The sequence below is a fragment of the Plasmodium gonderi genome (genome assembly GCF_002157705.1).
Source record: "Plasmodium gonderi DNA, contig: Chr13, whole genome shotgun sequence".
NCBI lineage: Eukaryota > Apicomplexa > Aconoidasida > Haemosporida > Plasmodiidae > Plasmodium > Plasmodium gonderi.
The window spans coordinates 66699-79913 of NW_021628938.1; the positions used below are offsets into that span (position 1 = coordinate 66699).

Genomic DNA, 13215 nt, shown 5'->3' on the forward strand with positions numbered 1-13215 from the left:
GAAGAATGTACATCTATAAAAATACGTTGCGAAAAAAATAATATTGTAGCATATATTGTAATTACAATTGTTGTAATGTTATTAACAACAATATGTTTATTCATCTTGTTTAAAGTAATCATGTTGTAATTTGCATTTATATATATAATATATAATATTATAAGACCTCTATATAATATATAAACATAATTTCCTAAAACAGTTTTACACTTGATGTATAATTATCTCTTTTATCTAATAAGCTCACCACTTTTGGTTCATTTTTACAACGCAACATAAAATCCTTGAAAAATAGGAGAAATGATATAGAAGAACATAATATAGTGGAGCAGTCAGAAATATCAAGAAATATTTCATTAGATAATAGCTATAATGTATTATAAAATTGAGATGAAGTTTTATATTAAATATAGCATTAAAATAAAATTATTGTTATGAATAGATATAAGTGATTTATACTGAAGAATACTATCTAAATATATATAAATATATATATAAGCTTAAGATTGATATACATTTAGATAAACAAACAAAAAGAATCACAAAAAATATTGTTCGGGGTAAATATAAGTTATTTATAACAAAAAATCTATAAATATAATAACAGTTGCTCTAAAATAACATTACATTTTGTAAAATTATTATTAAAAATAGTTTTACTTTTTTAAATGTTATTTTTTAATTAATTATATATAACTAACTTATTCATTATTCTATTTTGCTTCTTTTTATATAGTTATATACTTACGTTTATTTTATTAATGTAATTTTTTTTAATAATTTTTCATATATATATAATATTTTTTATATTATTTAAAGTATTGTAATTATTTACTATGTATTAATAGGATTTTTTTATATATTTGTTCATTCATTAGCTTGTAGCGTACCCTTATATCATAATTATTTAATAAGTTCATATATCATGCATATTATTTATGAAGACGTTAATGGTATATATTATAATATAAAAAATACACTAATTTCAAATATATAATAATTAAGATAAACAAAATATTTAATAAAAAAGAAATATTGAATTTAATATAAAACATTTTATTTAGTAAACAAAATTTTTGCCATATAAAAAATTACACGTATTTATTAAAAATTTATGATATAAAAATATCATAAATTTAATATTGTTTAGAAACAATACCATATTAATTGTATAAAAAATGTTTTGATATTTGAAACATTCTATGATGCGTATATAATTTTAATAAAACTTAAATATATTTTACATTATCATATACGATTTGTCTATTCTTTTATTTATTATATATGTATATATTTATTAGACCTTTTGAATATTCATGAAAAATTTAATTAATATGAACCAAAAAAGTACGAAGGCAATAGAGTTAGTAATAAATGGATAATAAAAACATACATTTGCATATGTTTTTTTATCTAAACAAAAAACATTTATTAAAATAATTATTACATATAACATTCTAAAATATTAACTTTCCTATTGAACATGTGTACTTTTAATTAATAAAAATCGAAAAAGAAAAATATATGTAACAAAAGAATGAAAATGTATTTTGAATAAAAATATAAGAAAAAAACATATAATTCACATTTATTCTAAAAATAATTTCATTTATATATTAGGTATTTATATAATATAACATTTCAAATCTTTGAAAGAGTAAATAATAAAATATAAGAATTATAAATGTTTTATAATATTATATGTATACGATCGTATCATACTTTATATTTATATAAATAACAGATGATTTGTTATAAAAATATCTTAAGTAATCATATAACATAATATAACATATATTATTTATAAATATTACAATTACATAAATATATATAAAATTATATCAATGTGCTATGTTGAGCTATCTCCGATTAATAAATATTTACATATACATATAATATATATAATTTAAATGGATACACAGTATTATCTAAATTACATACTATTTATTAAGTTCATTTTATGCTTATGTAAATATAATAGGATCTACTTAAATTAATAATTTAATATATTAGTACAAAAAAAAAAAAAAATACATATATGTAAATTTGAATATAACATAATTTAAAAAAAAATAGAGAAAAACATAATAAAGAAATCTTATACATGAATTATAAAAATTCATTCTTAAAAAATGAATCTAAACCATAAATTCATAATGGATCATGCGTTTCCTGACGTAAATATGATGCATATATCTACAAATTTATGCATATTTTATAATATACATATACTAAATATAACACAATATATTATGTTTTAAAATTAATAATTTTTTAAATATAATAGAGAACATAGATTTGCATAAGTGTTTAAATATATTTTTTATTTGTCCTTTTATTTTTAACACTTAATATGGAGAATTTTAGAATAAATGAATTGCCTTCAAAAAAATCATACGAATTTTTGAATAATCGTATACGGAATTCTGACAATTATTTTAAATATTATAGTTCTGCTTATTATATTAAAAATAATTTCCATGACATTCGAATTTTTTTTTTCTGAACTTATTAATTCTTTAAAAAGTGAAAACAATATATGGAATAGCCTTGGTTACAAAAATGTATATTGCAATCTTTTTAGTTTCTGGATATATGATAAATTAGTAACTAATTACATGGGAAGCACATCTATTGCTAATATCATCTACCCTAAAATTCAAGACATATTCATACAAGCTTCTTCATTATATGATAAATCCTTTCATCCAATATGTCAACTTGATTCTAAAATGACTAAATATGATGATTGGAAAAAGGCAAAAAAATTATATGATTATTGTCTAGATTATGAAACAGTTAAGGAAATGTATAAGCCCGATACAGAGAATTGCAAAGAATATCATGAATACTTTGATCATGAAAAAGATGTGTATATTTATTTTAAGGAATATTGTAATTCTAGTAGTGGTGATCAGTGTCCAATATCAGATGAGATATTTAATAAATGCGATCCAGAAATGGTATTAAAGGACCATAGCTGCATCACTGGAACGACTGAAACAGATAACAGTGTTATGGAGCAATCTTTAAGCATACATGAAAATAATTCAATTGAACAAGAAAACAAAATGACAAAAATAGCCTTATTTACAACTTTTGAGGACCCCAAATTAGGAGGTGAGAATCCCAACCCTCTAGCAATGCTCGGTAATATCATTTTAGGAGGAATCATCACTTCATTGATTTTTGGTATTTTATATAAAGTAAATACGATTTTATTTGATATACATATAACATGTATGTATTCTGGTTACATGATTTGCCTAGTAATATATAATAAATTTATATATTGCATATATTTCATATAATTCTTGCTTATAATAGTATACAACCATAGGTAGTCAGTTAAGAAATATCATTGTAAATATAAAAAAGGTGATAAGTTATCATAATAAAGAAGACAGTGAATTATATACTGATGCATCAGATTATCTTAAACCTTATTATCAGGATCCAAAAGAACATTATGTTGGATACTGCGTTTCGTAGATCGTTTTATTTCAAATATTTATTAATATAAAATATATCAATTGTGTTAATATTAATTATGAATGTACCGGATAAACTAATATTTATATTAATATATAAAAATTCTGGTAAAACAAAAAAGAATATTATCTTTTTTATTTAGTGTTTATATGAATCCTTGTGAAAAATATGCCGATTAAAAAAAAGAAAGAATATATAAAATAAGTATATGTGTAAAAAATTGAATTTCAATAATATATAAGTAAAAATGAATTATTAATTGTACACATTAATTGTTACAAAAATATCATTTACAATAATATTTACGCCTTATGTGTGAAAACGATAAGAAATATAGTAATATCTAACAATTTCAGTAGACTATAATTCTTCGAATGATACATATAAGAATACTAAATTAAATAGGAAATAAAAATGCATATTATAAATTCACTCTGTATATATAAAACACTTTGTTTATAAAAATATTTCAATATTTTCTTATTTAATTTGTAATTGAATAATTCTGTTTAAAGAAATATTAATATGTAACTAGGAATGTTATATTAAAAAAAATTTTACATAAGAATTTTATATTTATATTAAACATGTAAGTATATTTTTTATCATAAGGTATCCGTTATAATATATACATTTTCAATTTTTATGAATAAATAATTGAAAATCTTGTAATTTATTTATATATGTTTCTCCTGCTTTGCATTTCTACATCATTAGCATATAATTGAAATTATTGTTATGTTTGATATAGTTATACATTATTTAAATATCTTTGTAATAGACAGTTATACATCAACAGACAACCCATGAATAAAAATATTCAAAATTTGAAAATTTATGGGTGGTTAACTTTAATTATTTTTATTAGTTTGAAAGCAGTATCAGTTACGCACCAGATCATTCGTACTTTTATATAAACATTAGTATACCTATAAATAGTGTAATTATGTTTGTATATTCCAAATCCTTAAAAAGATGATTTGAATATTGTTTTAATAAATATGTCAAAAAAATAAAATTTATATAATTTACTTGACATATTTTTTATTATAATATAATTATACTTCAATTCAACTTACTTTACCTAGTGTAAAGAACTAAATATTTTTCGTTGTATCACATGCATTAATAATTATATGAGAAGAATTAAGGTATATTTAATTTTTAGGTCCAATTATAATGATATTTTGTCATTTAATTATACTTCGATATTTTATATTTGTGTTCATGTGTGTTTTGTGGCGACAATCTTCTCTCATGGAGACACCTCTGCAGACTATGACTAGTGATGCTCTATTTTTATGAAGATAAAAATGATTAAATGTATTTGTATATTAATTCAACATTAATTGTTAAATAAAATTGATAATTGTAGTGCATACAATAAATAGAATATTCAATTAAATTTTTATTATAATAGTTATAACATAAAAATGTAATTGCGAAGACTATGACAACTACAAAACACACGATAAAATCATTGTTGTATAGAAATTAATAAGAATATCAATTATGTCATTATTCAAAAAAACCTTCATTACATATTAGCATTCATAATCTACTTATAATTTTTTCTTATATAAAATTACATTGACAAAACTTCTACACAACATATATATATATTTTTTTTATTTGTGCATTAATAAACATACTTATATTAGAATCATCTATTCCTACATTGAATGAGTGCTTATCTAAAAATTTTTATATAGAAAACAAATCATTTCATTAATTTATTCATTTTTATTATTCATTTATAATAAAATATTATTCATGCTACAACATTCATTCAATTATAATTTATGTCTTCCATTGCATTAACTGAGTATAATTTCTATGCTAAAACTGATTTATCCATCCTAAAACAAATATGATAAAAATATAATCAAGTATGAAAAATGAACAAAATATAAATAAAGAATTATTTTATCCATAAAAAAATTATGGAATTATTCAAATTAACATAGATCAATATGTACATAAAGAACTGGTGTGTAAAATTTTATTAGAACTGTTCCTGAAATAAGAAAATTTAGAATAAGCACACAAGCATTAATTAATACAATAAATGTTACAAATAAAAATATTTATTACTATTTTAAGAAATAGAATTGGTAAATATATGTTCACTGATAATTCATGTTACGTGGTTTCGTTATACATATATTTATATTTTATGTACATGTATCATTGTAACATATATGTATGTACGAAAAGTATAAAATAATTATTTAAATTAATATATCTACAAACATGAAAATATATTATATATATGAAATGTTTATGAATAGAAATACTTCTATAGTGCGCTTTTAGTATTCAATATATTTTTCCCAATAGTATACATGTATTTCATGATAATCAACAACTGTAGTAATAAATATGAAATAATTCAATTTAAATAAGTTTTTTTGTATTCATGTTATATAATATTTAAATTAGTTATCAATTTTCATATATATAATATGCACTACTCTATATAAAAGTAAATAATTATAAGTAATTATATATAGACAATGAATAAAGAAAAAAAAAATTTATAGTAGTATGACAAAATATATAACATTTTTATAAATTATATTTCTTATAACAACTAATGTTAGAATTTCTTTGTAATATAAATATTTCAAAGTTATGAATTGTGTTAGGATTTTATTATTAATTATATTCTTATAATGCTTTTCATTCATAATATATTAAATTATTAATATACATATGCTATCTCATCATGTTATATTGAACATAAATAAAAGAAAAAAAATAATTTTAATTATAGTTTTAAGTATATGTATTTTTGCAATAAGTGTAATATGTTATGTTTTAATATAAATTTATATTATCATAACATGGTCCCATTATAATCAATAGAAAAATATATAAAATGAATTATTCCATATATATAATAAATTTCAATATTTTAATTGTAAATTCTTTCTATAAAATACCACATTAAACATTAGGTTTTATAAAATTTTTCTAAGCATAAATTTAAAAAAAATTTAATATATTCAATCCCTAAATACTGTCGAAGAGCGATATGTATAATTAAATATATTTAAAGCAGTTAACACTCTTATTCCTGTAACAAGTGAATAATTATTTAATAAGAAAAAAATATCCTTAAAAAAAAAGTTATATTTCTATTTTAGGTGAAATATCATAGTTTTAAGAAACTTTATAAGGAACATTTTTTTATATCTAAATAGTTAGAATAACAACGTGAATACTTTTTAAGTAATATTTTTATTTTTTTCATTAGTTGTTTTTATTATTTCAACGTTGTTATTATATATACATCAAACGTGACATAATCTTTTGTGTAGTTAAATAATCATTTTTTTATGGATCAATATAATTTATTTAATTATTATATTTTTATTAATGCAGTAATTTAAATATTAATTCATAAAATATTTATTTTAATTGAGCCCCCAATTAACAATTATAATAAAGGTGTTTATTTTACAAGAGTCTTTTTCGTTTTAGGTATCATATTTTTATTCGTACAATTAAAACAATTAAGCAAATAATGCATATATGTAGGAACGTATATATAGGAAAGATATTTCATCGAACAGATATATACCGTAAAGGAGGAACCTATATAATAGTACACCTTATGTTATTTAGGTTGTAATTTGTAATTTTTATGTGAAAAACAAATATATTTCAATAATTTCATTAGTGTTTATACTATATAAATGTTACGAAAAATTGATTTAACTATAAAAGAGGAATTATGACAAATATAAAAGTAAACCCTTTATTAAAAAATCCCTATTTGAATAATAGAACCCAGAAAAAGTGTGTATATTTTATCATATTTAACATTTATACGAATACATGTAACTCATAAATATAAATTATATAATATGTATAGTAAGAAGTGATATAGTATGCAAGCATATCAATTATAAGAGGGACAATGATAACAAAAAATAAATAACAAATTATACAAATAATGATAAAAATTACGAAATAAATATATCCTATAAATAAACTATTAGTTTTATCCCAATAATTGAGTTATAGTTAAGCATTAATATCAAAATTTGCACTACTATTTTCTTTGTTTCTTTTTATTACGTTATACTTTATGATTAGCTATATCATGTCGTTTCGTAAACAATGCAACATGGTTTATACCTTGTTTTTGTATGAAACTTTCTAGAACCTGATGGTGGAGTTTTTCTGTGATATCTATGAACAGATTCGTTAATTCTTTTTTTCTTCATTATCCTTTTACGTAACCAAGATCCCAATGAAGTATACTAATACAAAAATAAGAAATATAGAACATATAAAATTAATTTATTTTAGAATTAAAGAATTAGGAATATAAATAAATTACAAATAAATAATAGGATTATTGACACTTTATTAATGATATGATGTTACTTTATAATAAACAATAAATAGGACAATAAATCCAAGTGTTAACAAAGAAACTACGCTTACACGGAAAAACATAGTGTATAATATGTTATTTTTATCTTCTGATATTTCAATGTAGTTCTCATCGCTATCAAAATATTTTGTGACATTAGAACCGTCACTTTCATAAGTGATACTTCCATCAATATTTTTAGCAACATTTACATTTTGCATGGAGTAAGGGAATGTGGACTTAAAATATTTAACTTTAGATCCAATAGCATATTTATCCTTTAAATATCTCTGATTTACCCGAATATTTTTTATGTATTGACATAGTTTGTATCTATCATTAGTTGTATTATTATTACTACAGTCCACTGTTCCGTTTCCAAATTTCCATTTTATTAATGATTCTTTTTTTTCACTAGGGAATTGTAATTTTTCTTTTTGTTCTTCTGTGCGTTTATAGTTAAAAGGATATACTTTTTTATCTTTTGCATCTCTCCTTATTGTACTTCCCCCTGATACAGTAATAAAATATTTTTTCTGAGATGAAGATTCGGGATTTTGGTCTGCATCGTTAGGTTCAGTATGAGTTGTATTTTTTGGAGATTCTTCATGAGGTAGAAAAAGACTTACAATTGTTTTAATGTCTTTTCCTTTATTATTATCTAGGGGAAGAATTCTATAAGAAGCGCTATGTGGAGATTTATATTTTACTGGATATAAATTACATATTAGTCTATCATCAGAAGTATCTGTACACTTAGCATAATGAAACGTATCCATAATATCTTCAGAGGATTGTGGATTTTGTGGATCACGGTGGTTCTCGGGATCATTAGGCTTATTCATGTTCTCACAGTTCTCAGAATTAGATAATTTTAAAGAAGATAATATTTTTTCAGGGTTATAATCATCATTGCAATAAAAATAATTGGGACAATTGTTCCACCACAAGCTGAAGCAGCAATTTTTTTCATGTTTATGCTTTGTATATAAAACTTTTATTTCATTCAGATATTTAGTATATTGAAATAATTCAACTAATTTACATGTTTCAACACTCTTAATAGTAAAAAAATTTTGAAAATAATCGTACAAATGTTTCTCTTCTAATTTTTCTTTTAATTCTGTTATATCCGTTGTGTAAAAATTATAATGGCAATCATAAAACTCAAATAACACAACAATATATTTTTGTATATTCATAAAATTTTTAATAACATTTTTAATATTAGAAATTTCCTCATTATTTTTTAAGAGCTTATATAACTCATTATAAAACCAATATCTATAATGAGAACATCGATATTTATATGCATCCGTATTACTCAATTTAGATAAATACTCCGCGTTCCTTGCAATTTTTTTACAAAGTTTAAAATATCCATCTTCATTCTCCTTATCAATATTTAGCAATTTACACACTTCTTTGTAATTAATTTCATCAATTTCTTTATTTAATTCGTCATAAATTGTACCTGATTGTGTTTTTTTTAAAACAATATCCTGTGAATAAGAAAAAAAAATAATCACTTATACCAATCATAGCATATTTGTAGTAATGATGCAAAATGTAGAATATTATTAAAAGAAAAATTTTGCAGTGTAAGTTATTTATGATTGTTTGTTACACATTAATATATACCCAAATATCATTTTCCGCATCAGACATTTTTCAAAGAGCTCAAATTAATCTAAATATCACTCATATATGAATACCTATTTTTCAAGAATAATTACTCAAAAAAAACTACAAATTTAATAGAATGATATATATTATAATTGTAACTTCATATGCAGAATTCATGAACAATATTAATATAGGATAAAAAAATACACATTTGTCTTCACAATAAAAATGGAAGGGAAAATTGTTGTAATTAATTTAAATGTATTATTCTTTTAAAAACTATTATTGAATAAAAATTTTCCTTTTTTAATTAAAATATGTATTTCTATTAATTTCACTGAAATATAAACAAAAATATAAAATACATTGTAAAATATAAACTGAAGCATACGTTTATATTATAAAATGCGAAATCATGCTTAACTTTTAATGTATTCATTATAACTAATTCTAATACATTTAAAAATAAAAAATACTTGTACATTTGTTTAACATAAATTTTATATTTATAATTTCCACACTGTTTATTGCATCTAAATACTGACTATTAGGAGTAATTATTTTTTGTAATTTTTCCGAGATCATCCGAAAAAATATTACAAATATGCAATCACATTAATAATAAAAAAAAAAATGAAAAAAAAGTAATTATTTAATTAATATTTTTATTATACTATTAGATTTTATATGTATTTCCTTTATTATAATAAAAATGAGCATTAACAAAAGCAATTATTAATATTCATATTTACACATATTGCTTATTAGTACGTCATAATTATAGAAAAATAAGTAAAATATATACTTTTGCAATTAAAATATGAGTTAAATAATACAAAATATTTTTATATATATAGCATTTTATATATAATGGAAAAATTTAACAATTTTTTATATATAGAACATACAAAAGATGGGGAGAATAGTTATTTTTATTGTTAAATATTTTATAATATATTAGTTGAAATGATAAAAGTAATTACAGAAATTAAGATAAGCAATATAGTGCATTACTGGATTCATTTGCAACGATTTATCATTTATCATAAATTAGTTAATAATGGAGTTATTATATATTATATTTAAATATTTAAAATTTTTTATTTTTTTTTTTAAATCATGGAAATAAGTTCAAATATAATACTCTTTTATAGATCATGGTTAATTTATTGACTTTATTATTTCTTCCTATAAAAAACATTTTTGTAATTCAAAATATAACATTTCGCATGAATTTTTTATTATATGCAATAACATTATCTTGTTTAAATTATGCTATTATTACTAAGTTGAACTCAATAATTATTCGCATATCAATATTATTATAATAAATTTTTTTATTAATCCAGTGAAAAATGATCATTTGCTTATTTTCAATAAATATATAAATAAAGTGCTATACATATCCTCTTTATTCAAAAGTATATGAAATGCAATATATATGTACCTAAGGTAGATATCTTGAAAATTTTGTTTTTTATATTCATCCTCTATACCTCTATATATTTTATTCCGTTAAAAAAAAATAACTTAAAGTAATTTTAATTTGGGTGCTCGTTATGCAAATTACAGATTTTTATAGAATACAGTGGAATGCATGTGCATAAAGTGATTCCTCTTTATTTTTTATAAATATATATTTTTTTGCACCTCTACAATTTTTTAACCTATTCAAGTTAAAATTGTACTCACTGAATGTATTAGAAAGTTATAGAAGTTCCTTTATAGTGAATCATGATTTTATATGATTGAAAGAATTAATATAATATTTAATCATAATATGGTATATAAATAATATTAGGCTCAATTATATTTTATAAAATAATAAACACAAATTAAAGAAACATTTTTAATTATTATTACAATTTTTTTGGAAATTTGTTTTCTTTTAATTTTACAATTTTAGCAGTGTATATAAAATATATATGTTTATATATATAATTATTTATATCATATTCTGTTTATCCATGTACATATATTTTAATTAACAGTTCCTTATCAAGCAATATTTTTTAAAAAATATTTACTCTTAATATTATTTTATCATTAATTATATTGTATACGTACATTCATATATAAATATTTCACGTTATGTATGAATATAAAATTAGAACAAAGAACAATAATAACCTCGATGAATTAATCCTTATTAAAAAATGAATCTATTATGGATGAATATATATTTACTATTCTGAACCATTTGTAAAGTTAATAATATAACAGATAAATATAAAAAATAATAAATTCATTTTCTCTTTGAGTACTAGTTTGAGTCCAGAAATCAGATTATGACATATATCTAATAAGCTTAAAATATATTTAACTCATTAAGAAATTTTGGTATGTATATTATTTTAAAGTTTAATTCTAATTTAATATAGAAGTATGTATATTTCATAATATTTAGAATATATAACTTTCATTTCAGGAACTATCTCCTGTAAATAACTCAACTAAGAAAACATTTAAAAAAGCACATCACTAAATTTTGAAACCAGTAAAATAGTATTTCTAAAATCACATAGAGAGAAATAGAAAATCATATTGAATAAAAAAAAAAAAAATTAATGCTTTGTAAAAAATAGTGATAATGATTTTACTGAAAATACAAATATATTAGTAAATGATTGATATTTATTAGAAAAATAAATCCCTTAAAGCCATAAGACAAACAGAAAACTATATTTATCACATTAATTCTTGATTACTAGTGTAAAAGACCTATAATCTCAAATATATTCGACAAAGTGTCAAAAAAATTAAGTTCATTAAAATGTAAACGCAACAGAAGGAATATTTTGTGATTTGGCAATTTATATCTCTGATAAGTTTAAGGATAAAATAAAAAAAGAATATTAACACTACATAGAAACTTATAAAAACAGTTGAAATAGAGTATAAAATATAATATCTTGGGGAAAAAATGGGAACTAGATAATAATATTTATGAGAGTAAAAATATAAATGACATATAATTTAGAAAGTGCGAATAATAAAATAAAAATGTTCATAATGTTTAATACTAAATACTAAGATTAATGAAAATTAATGTAGTTGAAGAGAGATATGTTGCGTTAAAAGAATAAATGTGTATAAAAGATTTATTAAATATATAATAAAATATAGTATATTTTTTCCACTTTTTATTTTAGCAACAATTGTTTCTATATTAAGAAAACAATTGTTTTCTGATTTTCTTGGTTGATTTTCGTCTTTTTATCATGCGACAAATTTTATATTGTAAAAAATATCTATATTTTTATCATTAATTCTTTTTCTATACAATCAAATTAAGTAAGAAGAATGTTATGGAATTATAATAATATTTTAATAATTTAAAGAATATTCTATTATAAGCAAAATTGCATCTGAATAGAACAATTTTAAGGATTTCTAAAATTTATTTTATCATATGAGTATATTCATAGACTATACGCATTATATGGAAGTAGTATACATATATGTGTATATAATATATTTATGCCATATAAGATATACTTGCTTTATCAGTTTAATTTATGAATGAAATCCATTCGATATTATTTTTTTTTATATTACAGGTATATTTTACTCATTTTAATTTTAATACATTATTAATATAAGTATACGTAATTATTACGTGAAAAAATAATTTAAAATTTTTTTTTTTGTTTCCTATGCACTTTTCATGTAAATTATTTAAAGGTATATGTTTTGGGCATAATATATTT

At 20.1% G+C, this 13215-nt stretch overlaps 2 protein-coding genes across 2 annotated transcripts; one reads left to right on the forward strand and one right to left on the reverse strand.

Moving 5' to 3' along the window:
* Window positions 1-2183: 2183 nt before the first annotated feature.
* On the forward strand, window positions 2184-3492 carry PGO_130060 (variable surface protein; the record flags this gene model as incomplete). The annotated part of the gene is made up of 3 exons (XM_028689522.1): window positions 2184-2254; window positions 2528-3206; window positions 3328-3492. The coding sequence occupies 3 exons, from the start codon at window positions 2184-2186 to the stop codon at window positions 3490-3492; spliced, it is 915 nt and encodes a 304-aa protein (XP_028545323.1).
* Window positions 3493-7601: 4109 nt separating this feature from the next.
* Window positions 7602-9547, reverse strand: PGO_130070 (variable surface protein; the record flags this gene model as incomplete). Its single annotated transcript, XM_028689523.1, has 3 exons — window positions 7602-7763; window positions 7891-9381; window positions 9521-9547. 3 exons carry the CDS (start codon window positions 9545-9547, stop codon window positions 7602-7604), a joined length of 1680 nt encoding a protein of 559 aa, XP_028545324.1.
* Between the last annotated feature and the right edge of the window lie 3668 nt (window positions 9548-13215).